This window comes from Misgurnus anguillicaudatus, chromosome 15, assembly GCF_027580225.2.
Source record: "Misgurnus anguillicaudatus chromosome 15, ASM2758022v2, whole genome shotgun sequence".
In the NCBI taxonomy this organism is placed as follows: Eukaryota; Metazoa; Chordata; class Actinopteri; order Cypriniformes; family Cobitidae; genus Misgurnus; species Misgurnus anguillicaudatus.
The window spans coordinates 4,923,568-4,942,604 of NC_073351.2; the positions used below are offsets into that span (position 1 = coordinate 4,923,568).

Genomic DNA, 19,037 nt, shown 5'->3' on the forward strand with positions numbered 1-19,037 from the left:
ATCACTTTGCTACTATTTTCAGAACCTTGATGTCATTTTTCACAACTCTAGACACAAAACCCAAAACGGTAATCACTTGTAACACAGGCTGTCTAGTGTTCAAAACATTGCATTGTGCATTCACATCTTTAAAGACATCTTGCACTTGCACAATCATTGTTTCAAAACACAAATTTACTGTGAATTACCATGGAAACATAACTATAGATCACCCACACACAAGCAACTGATAGTTTCACTAAGTCATTGTTTGTACAATCATTAAATATTGTAGAACAAAATTGGTGATACAGATTTCATTATGGTACATGTAGAGCAAATACATATCTGTAAAAGTTCTGCAGTAGTAGAGAGAATACGACAGACACATTGGAATCATTGAACAAAGTTTGTAATGTATTGATGAAAACACTACAGTACAATCACAACATAGATCACATCATTTCACAATCTGCACTCAATCATCAGTAACAAGTTGGCAGAATTGGACAAGCAATTACAAGGGCCTGCATCTATACAGTACAGTGATAATTGGTTCATGCTCCATGCTTATTGGTTACAATGAACCTCATTATCTTGAAACTTTCATGATTTTCAGTAAACATGGAAGATTCTTTGTCTGTTTCCATACAACTATTACGAATAATGCAACAGTTACTTATCATTTTGGGCAGTTGTATTGATTGATAGTTAAATCATTGTAAGAAAATGAATAGACACTTATTTGAAATGTGATGTGTGAATAGCCTTTTGAAACAGTAGTACTTTGATGTTAAGTTGTGTCATATTGAACATGTGATTTTGGTTGAATAAACAAATGATCCAAGTTTTATGTGTATTGTATCCAAGCAATTGAGAAAAGAGTTAAGAGTTTTGAAAAATGTGCATTTTGATCTTTGGTTGTGAGTTTTGTGTCTAGAGTTGTGAAAAATGACATCAATGTTCTGAAAATAGTAGCAAAGTGATTGTAAAAAACTGTAATACTCATACACTTATGTGTTTGACATAATTTGAAACTGTGAAGGGTCTTCTTTAATATGTGTGCGTTCACAATAACAACAGATCTTTGTGTTTTGTCAAATAAAGAAAATAAACAGGGTGTGCATCCAGACATTTCTGTGTCCGCCAGCTGTCTATCAAAACATGTTACAAAAATCAATTGAAACTCCGCGAATACTTGTCACACAAACATGATACACATATACAAAGAAAGCCTGAAATGTCTACTTTTAAACAAGCTAAATATAATCGAAAACAAATAATGCCTGTTTATATAATCTGCATTGAAGTATAGAGAGTGCAGTTTTTCCTGGCTGAGCTCATTAACTCTAATGCAGTCATGCCCACAGGCTGTTGACATGGTAATAAACAGAGGAGCAGTTCAAACCATAATGAACAAAGCGTAAAGTTTTATCAAATTTAAAGACTTTATCGCATTTTTTGGATAATAAACTTTATACACACATGTGAGGAATATCTTCATTTAGGTCTGGACATTGAGGAAGAGAAGCATTTATCTTTAACTTTACCTAAGAAGAAGAACAATGGAAGACGCACTGGAGGAGGATATATTTCTGAAGTGAGTAACTTATTTATCTTCATTTATATTTGCTATCATGTAATATGCGTATGGCTTGTGCATTTCAGCCTACATAAGCACGCTTCGGATTGAAAAGCTTTCGCATTGTTTACAAACGAGGACACGTGATCTCATGTAATGGCGGATATCTGTTACATGCTGTACAGTGTTAGACACAGTTATTCACTTTCGTATCCTTCATGGCAACTTTAAATAAAGCTGCATTGCTGGATCTTTTAAGTGTGTGCTGTAATATGATTCCATATATTGTTTTCATGCTTGTTTACAAATGAGGACGCGTGATCTCATGTAATGGTGGATATCTGATACATGTTGTACAGTGTTAGACACAGTAATTTACTTTCATATCCTTCATGGAAACTTTCAGTAAGGCTGCACTGCAGGCTCTTTTAAGTGTGTGCTGTAATATGATTCCATATATTGTTTACATCCAATGCAATTCCATACAATGCGCTTTACAAGCGACACCGCTTTTATGAGCGCCATGTTGTTTACGCGGAGACGCGAGCTCGCGCACGTGGGCGCCATATGCAATGTGTTTTTAAAGTTCATACGCGCTTACAGAAACGCGCTAAAAACAGAAACTATACGATCAGCCGATGGGCATCTGAAACAGCTTTTTATAAAACTAATCACTGCAGATGTTAATCTGAGATGTTCTGAATTTAGTCCAAATGTACATGAGAGTAGTGTTGTTTTTGGCAGCCTGTTTTCATTTTAGATTTAGTCTAGTCTTTGTATCAAGCTGGCATTTTAGTTTTTATTAGTTTTAGTCACGTCATTTTCTTTTTAGTCTAGTCAAGTTTTAGTCGACTAAAATTCTGGCCATTTTAGTCTTATTTTAGTCAGACTTATCCATGACTATTTTAGTCTAGTTTTAGTCGACGAAAACTGATGACATTTTAGTCTAGTTTTAGTCAGTGAAATTGTATTTTAGTCTCTTTTTAGTAATGCAATTCTATTTAACCCATATAGTATAATGACCTAGTAGTATTACAGACAAAACAATATTTTCTTTTAGCCAAACCCATTACAAACAAAAGTTATATTATTGTTACCTTATAGACCCAAGAATACATCCATTACAGACATGGAAGATGCACTGATTTGAATAGATATTTATTTTACTATCCTCTGAGTGAGTGAGTGACTTGACTGTTCGTAAGAGTCTACATAAAAGTCTACATAATCAAAACAGAAGTAGTCTAAGCAAACACACACACACATACACACACGGGCAAATGGGTCACACACGACAACTATAGTATGTTTGAGAATAGAAATATGCTATTGTTACCATTTATAATTGTATTTTGACAGCAGCACAAACTACAATCATACATATGTCATTATATATTATAGTTTATATTTCTGCATCTGTACGTTACCACCAGTGTACCTAATGGACTTTGGCTTAATCTAATGTTACAAAGCTGATCAATGTCAGTATAAATCCAAGCAATTTTGGAGAATTACTAATTGTTTTTCTTGTAAGGAAATTAAAAGTAAGCTTTAAGAAAACAGCAGATGTCTATTAAGAAAAGCAAAGTTGGTATGTATGGTTATGTTCTCAACAGTACAGGTGTTTGATTGATTTAATACTCAAGTATTCAGCGAAGTATGTTTTGTTTATTTAAATAATAAATAAGTGTAGCTATTAAGCATATACAAAACAACAAATTTCTTTAGCAAAGATATATTTACAATGTTTCAAAACGCAACGCAGCACAATGTCATTTAAACAACTGTTACATGATGTAAATTTGTACATTGTTATACTGGTGGTGTCAGCAATCAAAGCTATACATTTTAACAGGCTTGTTGAACTGACCTGAAAGTGATGCACGGGATTTATTTTGGACTTTTCTTTTACATTTGAAGCCAGAATGCTGCATCTTCCCGGTCGGAATTGCCGCGCGGCTACAGCTTTTCTCATGAACTGGAAGCGTTTTGTGCAGCATTTAGGGGAAATGTGTTTATCTTCAACAGCGACTGCCATGAAGAGTCATGTCCGTAAAAGGGAGAGGATCTAAGGTGCACAAGCAAGGCGTTTGGACCAACTCCGCTTCACCTCTGTAACCGCCCCCGTTTCTCCTGTTTCCCCATGTCTCGCGGTTGCCGCGTAGTAGTACACTGTTTGAAATGCCCATTAACGTGCAAATGGAGGCGTATGATATCGAAGCATCGCGAGAGCAGACTGCTCCGCATGCTTTCTACTCACTCTCGCGGTACTTTCATGTTTTGATTGATCTACGCAGCGCCAACAACACACGTGATCACCTGCAGTCAGGTGACGGGGCGCGGAGATGCTGGGATGGGTAAAAGACGAAATAACGTTATAACATTTCGTCTCGTCTCGTTTTGGTCAACGAAAATGTAGAGACATTTTAGCTTAGTTTTTATTCGTCAACAATATTGCATTATACATTTTATTATAGTCATCGTCACATGACCAGCTTTTTCGTTACGTCTCGTCTCGTTTTCGTCACGTGAAAAAGGTTCATTGACGACTATATTTCGTCATACTTTTCGTTGACGAAAGCAACACTACATGATAGTTTATCTGAATGTAGTGCTATCAGTGATATTTACCCATCAGTTAGGTATGTAAGGTAGGGCCCTATAAAATCCGTTTTATTTTTTCCCAAATTCCGTTTTATTTTTTCCCAAATTCCGTTTTATCCGTTTTAATTTTTGCAAATTCCGTTTTATCCGTTTTAATTTTTGGAAATTATATTTTTTACCCTTAACTTTTATTTTAGTCATAAAAAGAGTGTGCCTTTAATGTTAATGATTAAAATGTAAATGATTTGGGGGAAAAACTAGATAACAGAATTACTTAATGACTATAATATGCATTTACACACGCACATACACACGCACACGCGCGCGCACACACACAACTCAATTCAATGCATTGTTTTTTAGTGTTGTTGCAGGAGGCTACAACAAGGTGTCAACGCAGTGGTGCCTTCAGAAGTGCCTTAAACACATCAATCCAGCGGATCGCGATCCATATTTTATACACAATCGCTTGAAATGCATATAACTTTACAAACATAAACAGGATAGTGATCTGACTTAGGACAACATGAGCACGCAGCTCATTGCACGTGCGAGCGAATGAGAGACAGAGAGCGGCGCCATGATGCAGATGATTATATTTTAAATGCGACGGATAGTTAGTTTGCCTCAGCTCGCTTGAAATGCATAAAACTGAACAAATACATGAGGATTTGTGTTCGCACTTCGGACAGATGCGTGAGCGCGGGCAAGTGAGAGGTACAGTGATGATCAGAGACATGGATGAGAGAGTGCATGTATCTTTGCGCTCACCGTGAACAGAGTGTTGACTAAACTTCCAAAATAACAGTTCTCCGGTCACATAAAAGTCATGTGAGACCTGCTCGGAACTAAGTGCTTAGCTTCGAATTTCTTAATTTTTTCGCTGACGAAAGCAGAGTCGTGGAGAGCCGCTTCACCATGGTTTCACAGTTTTGGAGGGGGTCTGAAACGACGGGAGGGGGCGTGTCGCCCAGATTTACTTCACACGCCGGGGTCTGCATTTCCCCCAGACATACGTTCGTCTCCCACACAAAAACATAATTTTATTCAAAAAATGTAAAATTCCGCAAAATTCCGCGTTAATACTAGATTCCGTGTTAATTAGCCAATTCCGCAATTCCGTCCGCGATTCCGTGATCGCGGAGTTATAGGGCCCTAGCAAGGGTATTTCTGTGGACAATTTATGCTAATAGCTGTTTATAACTCTCTTACATGTCTGCATCTCTCTCATCAGTACAAAACTATGAAGTGGAAAAACACTTTTTGGACATAAAGTTATATGGTAACATGAGCCACATGAGCAGCTCTGTTGTGTGTCAGTTTCTTAGTTTATACAAGTTAAGTTTTTGAATAGGGTTTGTTTCCAAATAAACTGAAAATGTCCTACTGACCATCATTTCTATTTTGATTATATTGTTTACTTCTTAATAAACCTCAAACAAACATGTATACATTTGTCCTCACATTCTGTACTGTAGTTCCCTCTCACATTCCTGTCTCATTATGCAGCTCATTATGCAGCTTATTGTTTGCTAGCTGTCAATCAATCCTTCTCGCATACGGCCCCTCTAAACAAAAAGTGTCTTACAATTTCTAAATCAATATATTGTTTTATGTGAATAAGTAGGCAGGATGATTTTCACATCATTTTAAATAAAAACTCTAGACTACTAGATTGAAACATGTTTAGTATGGGTTTTGTGGAATTATAACAGTGATATAAACATTTTGCTTTTTCAAAAACCACGCATAAACATTTTTCTCTCAAAAAAACATACATGTAGCTCATATAAGATTTTAGCCCAGTTTGTGCTGAACACAGTGGTATGAGACACTTGCCATTATTATGTTTTAAAGCAACTGAAAAAAGAGTAAATGTAAGAGTATGTCACAACCTTTGCCAGTGTCCTAAAATGGTCGGACCCCAGAGGGTTAACCTCAACTTAGGAATGTATAATAATCTCTGGTTGGATGACTGCAGAGATAAACGCGGCCGGTGTTTGATTAATAAGTCAAGAGAGATAGCTGGGGGCCAGACAAATCAGGTATTTAAACACAAAAAGTAAAATTTTAAAATTCACTCTATAGCGTACAGGTAGCCAATGTAAAGAGTGTAAAACTGGTGTAATGTTAAAGCCTAGCGGCTGCATTTTGGACTATCTGCAAGTGAGATAGGGCTGACTGATTTATCCCAACATAAAGTGAATTGCAGTAGTCCATGTGATGAAAGCATGAATCCATTTTTCAAAATTTCCACTAGGTAAAAAGGGTTTTACCTTCGCTAGTAGTCGAAGCTGAAAAAAAAAGATTTTACCACTGAATTTATCTGTTTGCCAAATTTTAGACCATCATCAAATATGACTCCAAGATTTTTTACCCAAGGCTTCAAAGAGAAATTTGTATCGTTTAAAGTTAAAAAAAAAAAAAAAAAGTTAAATTAGGATCACTAAAAGAATCTGATTGATCAAATACAATTATTTCAGTTTAACTCTCATTTAAAAAAAAAGAAAGACAACCAGGCTATCACATCAGACAGGCACGACATAAGTACTTCCAACCCATTTGGACTCTGTTTTAAGGGTAGGTCGATTTGTGTATCGTCAGCATAGCAATGAAAAGACTGACCATGCTTTCTGAAAATAGAACCCAAGGAGAGCATATATAATAAAAAAAGAATGGGAGCTAGAATGGAACCCTGGGGAATACCACGGCAAAGAAGCTACCTCGGAGAAATGTTCACAAATGTTAACTCTGAAACTCCGATTAGAAAGATAAGAGTTAAACCATTTAAGAGCACTGCCTTTAATGCCTACACAGTGTTCCAAACGAAAAAGCAGAATTGCATGATCTACCGCACATGTTTCAAATACAATGGCCGTTTGGATGCACATTTGCATCTGGCCTGCGCCATGATATGAGTTTTTAATTAATCTTGGCCCGCTTCAATTCAGATTGCGCAGAATTGCACTACAATTCCCAGCAAGCACTGCTGACGCACTGCGCGGCAAACATGTGATCTGTGCGTCTAGCCCGAGACAGCTCTAGTCCAGCTGCGCACTGACAGGATTCCAGCATTACTGAAACGGTTACAGCAGCATCACTGTTCTTTTTTTAACCAAAAACGTGGTCAGTCAGCCAGAAAAGTCTAAAAGTCAGGGCGTTCATATCAGGTGTGAGTTTGTATCAGCCAAAGTTACTTAATTTTCTTAATTCCTTAATTTCATTATGGCACATTTGATTTTTAACATGTTGAAAAAATAAACAAACAGTTAAACTTGACAAGCGGACATTTCAGGAAGAAAGGACGTTTCTTTCTGTCAAGTCAGTAGATGAGTGGTATGTTTATCATTAATTGTCACAATGTGATGCATGCAGGTATAAATATGCAAATAGAAAAGAGAAAAGACTGATGAATCAACTTGAAAACTTACCAATTTGCAGAAGTATTAACATTTTTGGGCACAACAAAAATGGTGGTTCCTTGTTCTACCCACCCACCCTCTATAAAACGAGTATATTGGTTAAATTGAGAACTTAAATCTTTAGCCAATTCACAAAATGCAATACATTTGGCAGGAAATTTGAGAAAATTGTTAACAGAGAAAGTGCTTGTAAAAGATTTGTTAAAAGTACACACATCCGATCACCCATTACCTTAAATTTTGTGAATTAGCTTTAATTTTGATATAACGTGTTCTATCAAAAATAGTTAATTTTATGTGGAAAGTGCTGATATATTAACTGATGATAAAAGAATCGAATCAAATACATTTCATTTAAAAATGTATTCAAGTTCACGGAGATATTGATTGTACAAAGAATATATATATATATATATATATATATTCGAGCTCCAAAGATCCATGTTTGTTTGCTTGCCTGTTAACCAAAAATCGTATATGAATGGTTATTGACTATAAGTGAGTGTAAATACTGTCTCTCTTCTTCTGTGTGAGAAGTGAGTGACAGAACAGACGCATAACATCTCGCAGCGCCACCTTGTGTACCGGCATATATCTGTTTTGTATTAAGCGCCATCAAATGTCCAGGGAGTGCATTTGCACCTGAATTTGGAGCTAAACTCTGCAGTGCTCTGGCCCTCCAGGGTAAGATTTGGGGAACCCTGATCTATAGTGATATTGCCCTTCTTTTACTCTCTCTTAATTTTCCATTCTTTCTCTCCAGGGCCGGATTATCCATAGACGGGATTGGGCAAGTGCCCAGGGGCACCAGGCAATGGGGGGCGCCAAGGGCTCCAGACCGCAGCCAAAATGTTTTTTTTTTACAAGTACCTGTGACAAAACTACGGAATCCGGTTTTAAACGCTCATTTGCATGACGCGTTTATCGTTTTATGTTAACATGCACTCAGTTGATTGTACCGATGGGTCTACGAAGCCCGGGTGAAGTTAACACATCTCACTCAGAACCGCGAGAAGACGCGCTAGCACGTATTTAAAATTAAACATTGCAGAGATGAGAGACAAAGAGAGCGGGAGAACTTTTAGCCTACATTGAAGGACAAGTTGGGTATTTTACACTTAAAGCCCTGTTTTCAGATTGTTTGTGATGAAGTAGAACGGTTTTGACTGAAATTTCAACGTGTGCGGCTGCCCCGAGAATTTTCGGGTGTTTGTTGTTTCACCTCCCACCTCTGTAATGGCTGCACTGGAGCAATCCTTCCTGAAATGCATTGAACTTTCGTTTACAAAGACGTGAAACTGACCGAGTGGTCAGGGGTGTTCACTGTTATGCTCACACAAAAATCGCTGCAAAAGATGCTTTCCAATAGGTGTTTTACCATTCGTTGTAAACTTGTGGACCTATTTTTCCAAACGCCTCACATCCATACATTCTTCCGCCAAGAGCTTGAATAATAGACACTCCAGCCCAGTTGGTGTCGATAATCCACCTTTGACAATTGCAAGAATACAAACAAAGTTTCCGGTGCGGAGTAATACCGTACCTCACAGCACATCTAATACAAGTCAATGGAGTTGGACAAAAACTACGATAAAACCTGTTGGAATGTGTATTTTGCAGTGATTTTTGTGTGAGCATATCAATGAACACCCCTAACCACTCGGTGAGTTTCACGTCTTTGTAAACGAAAGTTTAATGCATTTTAGGAAGGATTGTTCCAGTGCACCTATGCAGCCATTATAGAGGTGGGAGGTGATACAAAAACACCCAAAAATTCTCGGGCCAGCATCATATGTCAAAATTTCAGTCAAAACCGTTCTATTTCGTCATAAACAATCTGAAAAAATTTTACACTTTAAGTATAAAATATCGAACTTGTCCTTTAACACCAGCAACATTATAGATGAGAATAAAGGTTTCAGACATCAGTGCCAAGTAAAGGAAAACCGGATAAAAGATGAGAAACGTCTAAAGGATACAAGTATGTAGATTGCCCTGCCACTCATCTCATTACAGTATACTATCAGGAAATAACGTATTGTATACCGTATGTATGTATCTTATGCCTAGAATTAGTGAAGGGGGTTTTATGATTCTTTGGTTCATAATTTCCTATTCTAAAAGTTTCATCAACTGTGCAAAATGATGTGCAGCAACTGCATAGGGTTAAGTGTATTTTGTATTTTTCAGTAATGTAGTTATTTTGGAAAAATGTGAATAATTGCATTGCAGGCTGATTTAAGGTGTGCCCTAAATTTTCAGCTGGCACTCCTAAAATTTTCAGTCAGGGGCTACAGTGCTCCTAATAAAAAATGTTAGTCTGGATCCCTGAATGATTAGAGTTAAATAAATATATATATAATGTAAGTTTTGGGAGGGGGCACTTGAAATTTGGTCACCCTGGGGCACTTCACTGTGTTAATCCGGGCCTGTTTCTCTCTGATATGTTAAATGTTTATTGTTTGTTTGTGTGTATAGTTAGTCTTGTGTGTTTTTCGTAGTGTAAGGTAGGTTTAATAAACCAGTTTTGCATTGCACAATTAAATTGTTTCTTTGTTCAACGCTAATGAAATCGAAGTCAATTTATCTGCCTTTCGATCTTGTTTTACATGCTCTTGAGGTAATATACTGTATAGCAGTAAAAGTTATTTTCTAAAGGCCATTGAATTAACTTCTTAATATACAATTATGAGTATATTCGTGTATAACAATTATGAGTATAACTTCCTGTTGTGCGAGGACTGTGGGAGAAAGTGTAGTTGATGGAGAGAGCAGCAGGAGTGGCAGTGTCCTCTGGTTTAATCCATGTCTCAGTAAGTGATTCTGCGGTGTGTTAGGTCACTTTTAACCCAACTGGCTGAGTAGAGAAAGTAACCGAATTCATAACCCACTGTTGGGAAGGTGCTATACTAACTCATAGTTGGGTTACTTGTTGGTTTATTTTAATCCAACATTATTGTGTACAAATGACTAAATGTGATTCGAAAATTATTAACAAATATTTATAACTATTATAAGCTATACAAATATTTCAGGACCATGATTATGAATAGTTCAGACGTGTTAAAGCCACAATTAATGATTCTAAAACAGACACCTGTGACTTCATCACATCATTATTATTGCGCCACTGTGTTTCTGTGCTGTTGCGTCTGTGTTGCTTGACAGCCGTTTTGCTTTTGAAGAACTTCATCAATTGGCAAAATACATTATTACATTTTTGTATGTGTCTGTTTATTTTATGAAACCTTATACGCTAATTCAGATGGGGTCCACATGGAACCCATGGACAAAACCACTTGGGGCCCCACCATGAAATACTTGTTGGGTAGCAAATGGAATGGATTTTAAACTTTGTACTTAAACAAATGTAACTTCCTATAAATACTATTTACCTTGCTATATAGTCCCATTTGTCCACATCAATGCCGTTGCTTTTATTTGCCACAATCTGGTACAGGAAGGATTTCTCTTCAGTTCTGCCAGACTGTTTCCACTGCATGAATCAAAATAATTTCAGCAACTTCAATCAAACATTGACTATGTTTTCATGGAAAGCAGTAATCTATTTATTGACCTTATTCTAAATAAGACAATATTAATAAATAAGATAATATGAATTTTAATGGTTGCGGTCCGTGTTGATGTGTTCACTGATTGTCTTAATACATTTAAAATAAATAATTTAATTATAAATAGCATATTATGTTGTATAATGTTTAATGGAGAAAAAATGCACATATAGCATGACAATTTCAATAATTATAGCATTTCAATAATTAGATTACTGCTGTCCATGTTAACGTAGTCACTGTCACTTGATAAACACTACCTAAAACAGCAGAGTTTTACCTCATCATCTGGATGTTCCACCCCCCTAATTAATTCTTTAATGAAGGTGATGTCATTTTCTTTTAAACCGTAATCGCCCATATCCTTCATGAGTTCATTCTCCTCCAACATCCATTGAAACATCGCAACAGATCCATCCTCATGCTTGATAAAAACAACAAACATATCAGAATAATGAAAATATATAGTATCATATGAGCGTACCTTCCCTGCGCATCAGAAAAGACAAAAATTTTGTTTCACACTGTCAACAATAATCATTGTATGTCACTATATAGAAGAATGTTGATATTTACCTCCCACTTGTCATCTGAGAAAAAAAGGACAGATTTTAGGGAATATGTAGGGAATATGAAGCTTCATGACTTCTACAGTAGATGTTTTTATTAAAGGGATAGTTCACCCAAAAATGAAAATTCTGTCACCATTCACCCACCCCCATGCCGCCACAAACCCGCACAAATGACTTTGCTCTGATGAACACAAAAGATATTTTGTGAAATGTTTGTAACCAAACCATTCATGGACCACATTTACTTCCATAGTATTCTTTTTTCCTTACCATGGAAGTGAATGTGGTCCATGAACAGCCCGGCCACAAACATTCCCCAAAACATCCTCCCTTGAGTTCATCAGAACAAAAAAAAAATTATGCAGGTTTGCAACAACATGAGAATGAGTAAATGACGACAGAATTTTTATTTCTGTTGGTGAACCTTCCCTTTAAAATAATTGCATTGGTGGAGACTGTAATGGAAATGCCAACATGGAAATAAACAGCAAAGCAATTGGTTACAATTAATAAACAATTTAGAAGAACAGATTAATTCTGAACAGAACTAAACAAGCTACTAAGTCAAAAAAAAAAAACTGCAAAACAACTGAAAACAGTATCAGAACCTTCTACAAATGAACACAAAAGTTCACACATGTGCACTGTAATTCACAAATTTACACAACAAATCCCAAGTGCGGGCGGTAATTCAGAAATGCGCACGGAGATCCACACCCAAGCACCGGAATTCACAAATACACACAGGAGACTCACACCGAAATCCACAAATCCATAAACCCCTATTCTTAATGACTTGACTACAGGTTTTTTGTTAAGTTTTGTTAAGAGCACAAAATAAGGTTAAAGGGTTAGCAAGAAGGATTCATTTCAATTGTAAGTCTTAATATACTGTAGATTACAAACTGTTGGAAACCCAGTGTACAATACAGCATGCAATAAACATAGATAATATACAATAGAAACAAATATACAGTATGTATGTCTAAGGCTTGTAAACACCCTCTTGAGAGGTACTCTATATTGCACGTGAATCTCCTGAGTGCATTTGTGGATTTCAGTGCGAATCTCTTGTGTGCTTTTTTTAATTCTCATGCCTATCAATCTCCCCCACGCATTTGTAAATTACTGTGCATGCATCTGGATTTATTGTGTGCATTTGTGAACTATGGTTCACATTTGTGTGTGGTCTTAAAGGGGACATATCATGAAAATCTGACTTTTTCCATGTTTAAGTGCTATAATTGGGTCAGTGCCTCTATCAACCTAGAAAATCTGAAAAATAACAACCCAGTAACTTAGTTTTGGTAATCCATTCTCTGCAAGCATGTGAAAAAATAGGTCATTGAAATTTGTTTCCCCTGTGATGTCAGAAGGGGATAATACAGCCGCTTAATCTGCACTATCCAACCACGCAATGCCATTTAGTGCAGAGATCAGCTTATTTGCATTTAAAAGGACATACCCAAAACATTTTTGCTTACACCTACAAAGTGGCAATTTTAACATGTTATAATAAATTATCTATATGATATTTTGAGCTAAAACTTAACATATGCACTCTGGAGACATCAAAGATTTATTTTACATCTAAAAAAGTCTTATAAGAAATGTCCCCTTTAATACCATTTTCAATCTATATTTTGCATGGTGACATATTTGTCCAACTGAAACAGTACATATAATGTTTTAAGAAAATGTCAACACTTACTCTGGACTTCAGGGATGAAGACACTATCGAATAAATGAGAAAATGGACCATGACCTTAAAATAAGAATATAACATGAATATGTTATACTTAACAGATCATATTATGTGCTAATTTGTATATGTAAAATCATAACTAAGATTTAGGGGCGGTTTCCTGGACATGGTTTAGATAAAGGACAGGACTATGTCTTATGGTGCTTTTTCATTGCATAGTACCCCAATGTTTGGTTTGGGTCAGCTTACTTTTGTGAGCTTTTCGACTGGGTGAATTGCGTAATACCTAATACTTTTTTAGTGCCACCTCAGTCGGGGTTCCAAGCGACCGAGCTGATACCCAAACGTGACGTGAAACACTGTAGATCACTGATTGGTCTGAGAGAATCGTCACTACCAGCATCATCGCTATAATGTAAATGATTAGCTTTACCCTCATGCTAGCTTGTGCTGTCTCGAGCAAACATGTTGTCATCTGTGCTCTGCTTTAAGTTCCCAAACTTCCTTTTAGTGATGAAAAACATCCACAGGTTGAGAATCATTAACACCATAAAAAAATTTTCCAGACTTGCAGTTTGTGGCGGCACATTCGCGACACTCACTTTCGCAAATATGCTTTAATGCAACTTAAATGAGGCTCAGTGGAGCATGTCGACTGACACCACAGGTGTTTGTACAGAAACTGTCATGTGAGACAGAGGTTGTGATAAAGGCGATGTGCAAACATCAATTTGTGGTGGTCTATTTTAATTTTGTGGCGGACTGAGAAATAAATAAGTGTATGGGAATGTACAACGACACTCTCACTTGTATGATGTCGCAGCGGCGCAAATATAACGACACGCCTATAATCCCTCCTACTGCGAAGTGATACTAAACTCAATAGAGACAGAGCGCAGTTATGCAAATTTGAAAACCACGCCCACCGGGGGGGAATTCAATCCAACCGTCTCCATTGACTTTGTATTGCGAGAAGCCGCCTCCTTGTCATTTCTGGCTTATAACAAAAAACTAAATAATGCCTAAAAGCTCCTGTGTGACAATATGTAGAGCTAACAAGCCAAAGAACCCAGAAATAAGTTTTTATAAGCTGTCGAGCCGTAAAACCCAGTCTTTAAGGAGAACAAAGTGGATCGCCGACCACGCTTCCCCCCAGTGGACGCAGCTCCACCAATAGAAGCACCATGAAAAGTTGCCTGCATCCATCTGTGTCTTTAAACGCTCGTTTCTTGGGGTCGACAGCTTATAAAAACTTATTTACAGATTAAACTTAAAAACAGAATAATACCTAAAAGCTGCTGTGTGACAAGGTGTACATCTATCACGCCAAAAAAATAAATAAATAATTTTTTATAAGCTGTCGACTTCAAAAAACGAGCGTTCAGACACAGAAATGGAAACAGGCAACCCCTCATAGCACTCCCACTAGTAAAACTGCGTCCAATAGGGGGAAACGCAATCGGCGATCCACCCCACTCTCCTCAAAGACTGGGCTTCACGGCTCGACAGCTTGTAAAGGCTTGTTTCTGTGTTCTTTGGCTTGTTAGCTGTACATGTTGTCCCAAAGCAGCTTTTAGGCATTATTCCGTTTTTTGTTATAAGCCAGAAATGACAAGGAGGCGGTCTTTTGCAATACAAAGTCAATGGAGACTGTTGGATTGCTTTCCCCCCCGGTGGGCGTGGTTTTCAGGTTGTGACGCGCTGCGCTCTGTCTCTATGGAAAAGCTAACCAAGCCAAAGTGATGTGAGCTGACCCAACCTGATCCAAACCATGGGGTACTATGCAATGGAAACGCGCCAATTGTTATAGCAGGGAAAATAAGTATTTGACACATCAGCATTTTTATTTTTAGGAGATTTCCAAGTGAGCTTTTGACACAAAATTTTCACCAGATGTAGATGTAGTATACAAGTTAAGTCTTAATAAAAACATTGAAATGACACAGGGAATAAGTATTGAACACATCAAGAGAACAAGGTGCAAAATGGCATAGAAAGACAGGAGATCACCTGAAATCTGTCAGTATTGAGAGAAACCCTGTCCCATATCAGTGTTAATTGATATCAGCTGCTTTAGTCCTAATTGATGGCCTATAAAGGTTTCTCGTTAGCCAGGAGGCATACAGGAAAGTCTTCATGATGGGTAAAAGCAAAGAACTCTCTCAAGAGCTTTGTAACCTTATCGTTGAATTGGGGAATGGTTATAGGCGCATTTCCAGAATGCTGAATGTTCCTGTGAGCACTGTGGGGGCCATTATCTGGAAATGGAAAGTGCATCACTTCACCGTAAACCAGCCACAATCAGGTGCTCCACGTAAGATCCCTGTCCGAGGAGTCTAAAGAATAATCAGGAGAGTTCTTCAAGAGCCAAGAACCACTCGGGCAGAAGCAATTCACGGAACCGCCATGGCATCCATGCACGCTTACCACAGCTCAAACAAGCATTTTAGTCTTGCACTAAACTTAAGCCCTGCCTGGGAAACTGCCCCATAGAGTTGTTGGCTGCATCAATTAAACAGATTATTTTTAGTTATAAAATGTTATAAAATTCAAAACATGCCCTATCACCTAGTAGGAAACATTTTCAGAATATTGCCTGTAAGATTGAAATATAGGAATTTATTATTTCATCACAACCCCCATTTCCATCCTGTACCATTTGCATTCCTGTGCTCATTGACTATTGGCAGAGTCATTCATCCAGTGGGGGTTAAAGGTGGTCTTGTGATTGGTCAGTTTGAATGTATTATGTTGGGTTTAGTCAAGTACATTGGGGGTTAAAGGTCATCTTCTGATTGGTCAATTTGAATGTATCAAGTTAAGTTTAGTCACATGGTCAAGAGATAGAGGATAAAGGTCAAGGTTTTTATGAGCTCTGGGATTTTGCCTTTGGCTTTTTGCCTTTTGCATTTTTTTTTGCAAGTCAGTGCTGTTATAAAACTTTTTTATTTACAAATCTGTTGTTTAGTTGTGATTTAGTGTTAATACTTAAACGCTACATATTGCAATACAATATATTCATACTCTAGCAACGCTCTCAGACATATTGTGTCCGAAATCTGGGAACGAGTTTTGTTCTCCTTCCGAAACCTGAGATCCCTTACATGCCCAATATAACCTACATGTTATACCCACATGAATCGTACATAACTCATGACTCCCATCATGCATTGCAGCATGAAGTGTGTCTCCGTTGTTGCAATTCATGTGCTGATTCTTCATATCTACATGTGTGTTGAAAAATAACTACCAAATTGAATTAATAAACTTATCTTTAAGGTTTGATCTGATAAATCTGTTTACACATTTGTAACAAGTGGCAAGCTTTTCATCTCTCTGATGAAGCCAATACGAAACTGATTTAAATAAGCAATTAGGTACGAGAGGCTGTGCTGTATCGTGAATAAGTAACAGCTGAAGGGCGTTATTAGAAGTGCCTGCAACCCCTTCAGCCGTTACTTATTCAAGATACAGCACCTGCCTCGAGTACATTATTGCTTTTATAAAACGGTTACCACTAGGCTTGTGCCGGTGTTGAATTTTCATGTTGCGGTGATTTATGAAGGTTTTATTACGGTAGACGGTATTACCACGGTGTTGAAATGCATTACAAAAACAAGTTGAAAAGATGAGCAAATGTCATTGTTATAGTGTAAATAAAAGATTTAATAACTTAAACTTGTTAAAATGATATAAATAAAACAATACACAGTAAACTGAACCAATCAGATTCAAACAGAATAAAGTCCAAACTGCAAAAGCAGTCAACTTTAGTGGTTTAACAGTCCATATGCAGCCTGAGGTTGGAAAGCCACTTTGACCGTTGACTGTAGGCTATAGCTTCAGCTGAAAATGAGCCAGCAGCAACACTGCTAGATGATTGGATACTCTGTAAAACAAAGAAAAATATTACTTCATGCCTTAAAGATGCATTTTAAACAATTATAGAGAATAAAAGAAGGTAAAGCTTACTGATAGTTTGTCTTTTTACTTGTTTGTATGATTAAATATGATACATAAATATTTGTTCCTTTCATTTTAGTAAAAGAACACATACAGCTAAATATGCCCATTTGTATTCACAGTACTGTTTATTAAACATACAGAGTCAAATAAATTACGTAACATATTTAAATAGTTATTATTACTGACTGACACATCACTTAATTCACATAACGCATTTAACAAATATACATAATGTACACAATTAAAATATACATAAAACACAATTTAGAAGATTAAAATATTTTTTTTGTAAAAAGATAACTTACCAGTGTAAAGATACTGAAATTTGGGTTATATGATCAAACTTGCGGGACCTGGTAAGAACTCTAGCAGCTGCGTTTTGCACTAACATTAATTGTAGTCTGTTAAATATTAAGTAATTAACTTAACGTTACCTGTCAGGCTCAGTGTCAGCTATAATTAATAATATGTGTTTTACCAGATAGCAAGCGGTAGGATAGCTAATATAACCTTAGCTTAATAGACGTAATAATATTAGACAAACTAAACAGCGTAACGTTAGCTAGCGGACATTAGCATTGCTAAGCGGACACTTAACTGTTATTATTTAGACACAAGATATGAAATATGATGCCATGTATCTTACCTTTATCTCCGTGAACTGTGGATGATTGTCTGGAAGATGCATAAAGTGTTGTTCACGTAATTTGCTGACCCGTTCCGTCCACATATTGTCTATCACCAGCAGTCCCTCTTTGTTTTTTCACGAAGCCAAAAAACTTCCATTCTTTACTCCATACATTATTTTTTGTAATGTGTAAAAATAGTAAGCAGCAGCACTCATCCTTCCGTCATCCTTCTCCACGAGAGTCTGGTAAGGTGTGCACCTGCGTATGAGTGACACCTACGCATCATCCGTGAAGTGTAATTTGAACCGGTCAAAGGGAAAAATATAATGCACGTCTTTTCGCGGTAATTTGAAGACCCCGCAATAACACTACCGTGCAGTTTTACTACCGTGGTTTACCGTATTACCGAACACCGGCACAAGCCTAGTTACCACACAATATTAAAAAAAAAAAATAGTTAAATCAATAAAAGCATTCCTCCCTCTAGTAAAAAATTGGTCCCTGACCGTGAACAACAACATTTCAATGTGTAATATGCATGAAAGCTCAAAATAAAACAACAAACCTTTCTCAAACCGATACGTGTGGTTGCTAAGGGTGTTGCTAAGGGCGCAGTGATAAATAGAACCGTTGGGTGAACGGTCATAGCCATGTTTTATCGTGAATAAAGCACATCTATTGACCAATCAGAATCAAGGATTGGACCTAACCATTTTATAAACTGCAATTCATCGACTGGCCACTAGAGACTGGCTCCAAAAGAGAGTCAATCCCAATAAACCTCCATGTTAAAATGGCCAACTTTACAGCAAAAAAAGAATATGTTTACAGCATGGTACAAAAATAGTTTTTGGTCTGTATAGCTAATTTTGCCCTTCATGACAACTGTGAGGGGGTGATTTTTTTTTATAACTCATACGTTTAAATTATATTAGGCTTTTTTCTGCAAGTGAAGCGCGGCCAAGATGGCAACGGCAGGCACCGCCTACTATTGGCTTCAAAAACG

General features: G+C 37.1%; 1 protein-coding gene across 1 annotated transcript in view; it reads right to left on the minus strand.

Annotated features, from left to right (window-relative positions):
• The window catches only part of LOC141349805 (deoxynucleoside triphosphate triphosphohydrolase SAMHD1-like), a 143,979-nt gene that overhangs the window by 65,918 nt on the left and 59,024 nt on the right, over nucleotides 1-19,037 (minus strand). Inside the window, exons 5-8 of the mRNA XM_073853972.1 lie at nucleotides 13,443-13,496; nucleotides 11,736-11,749; nucleotides 11,440-11,583; nucleotides 10,983-11,083 (exon numbers count right to left, since the gene is read on the minus strand). Coding sequence (XP_073710073.1) covers nucleotides 10,983-11,083; nucleotides 11,440-11,583; nucleotides 11,736-11,749; nucleotides 13,443-13,496 — 313 coding nt within the window. The remainder of the gene's footprint in view (nucleotides 1-10,982; nucleotides 11,084-11,439; nucleotides 11,584-11,735; nucleotides 11,750-13,442; nucleotides 13,497-19,037) is intronic.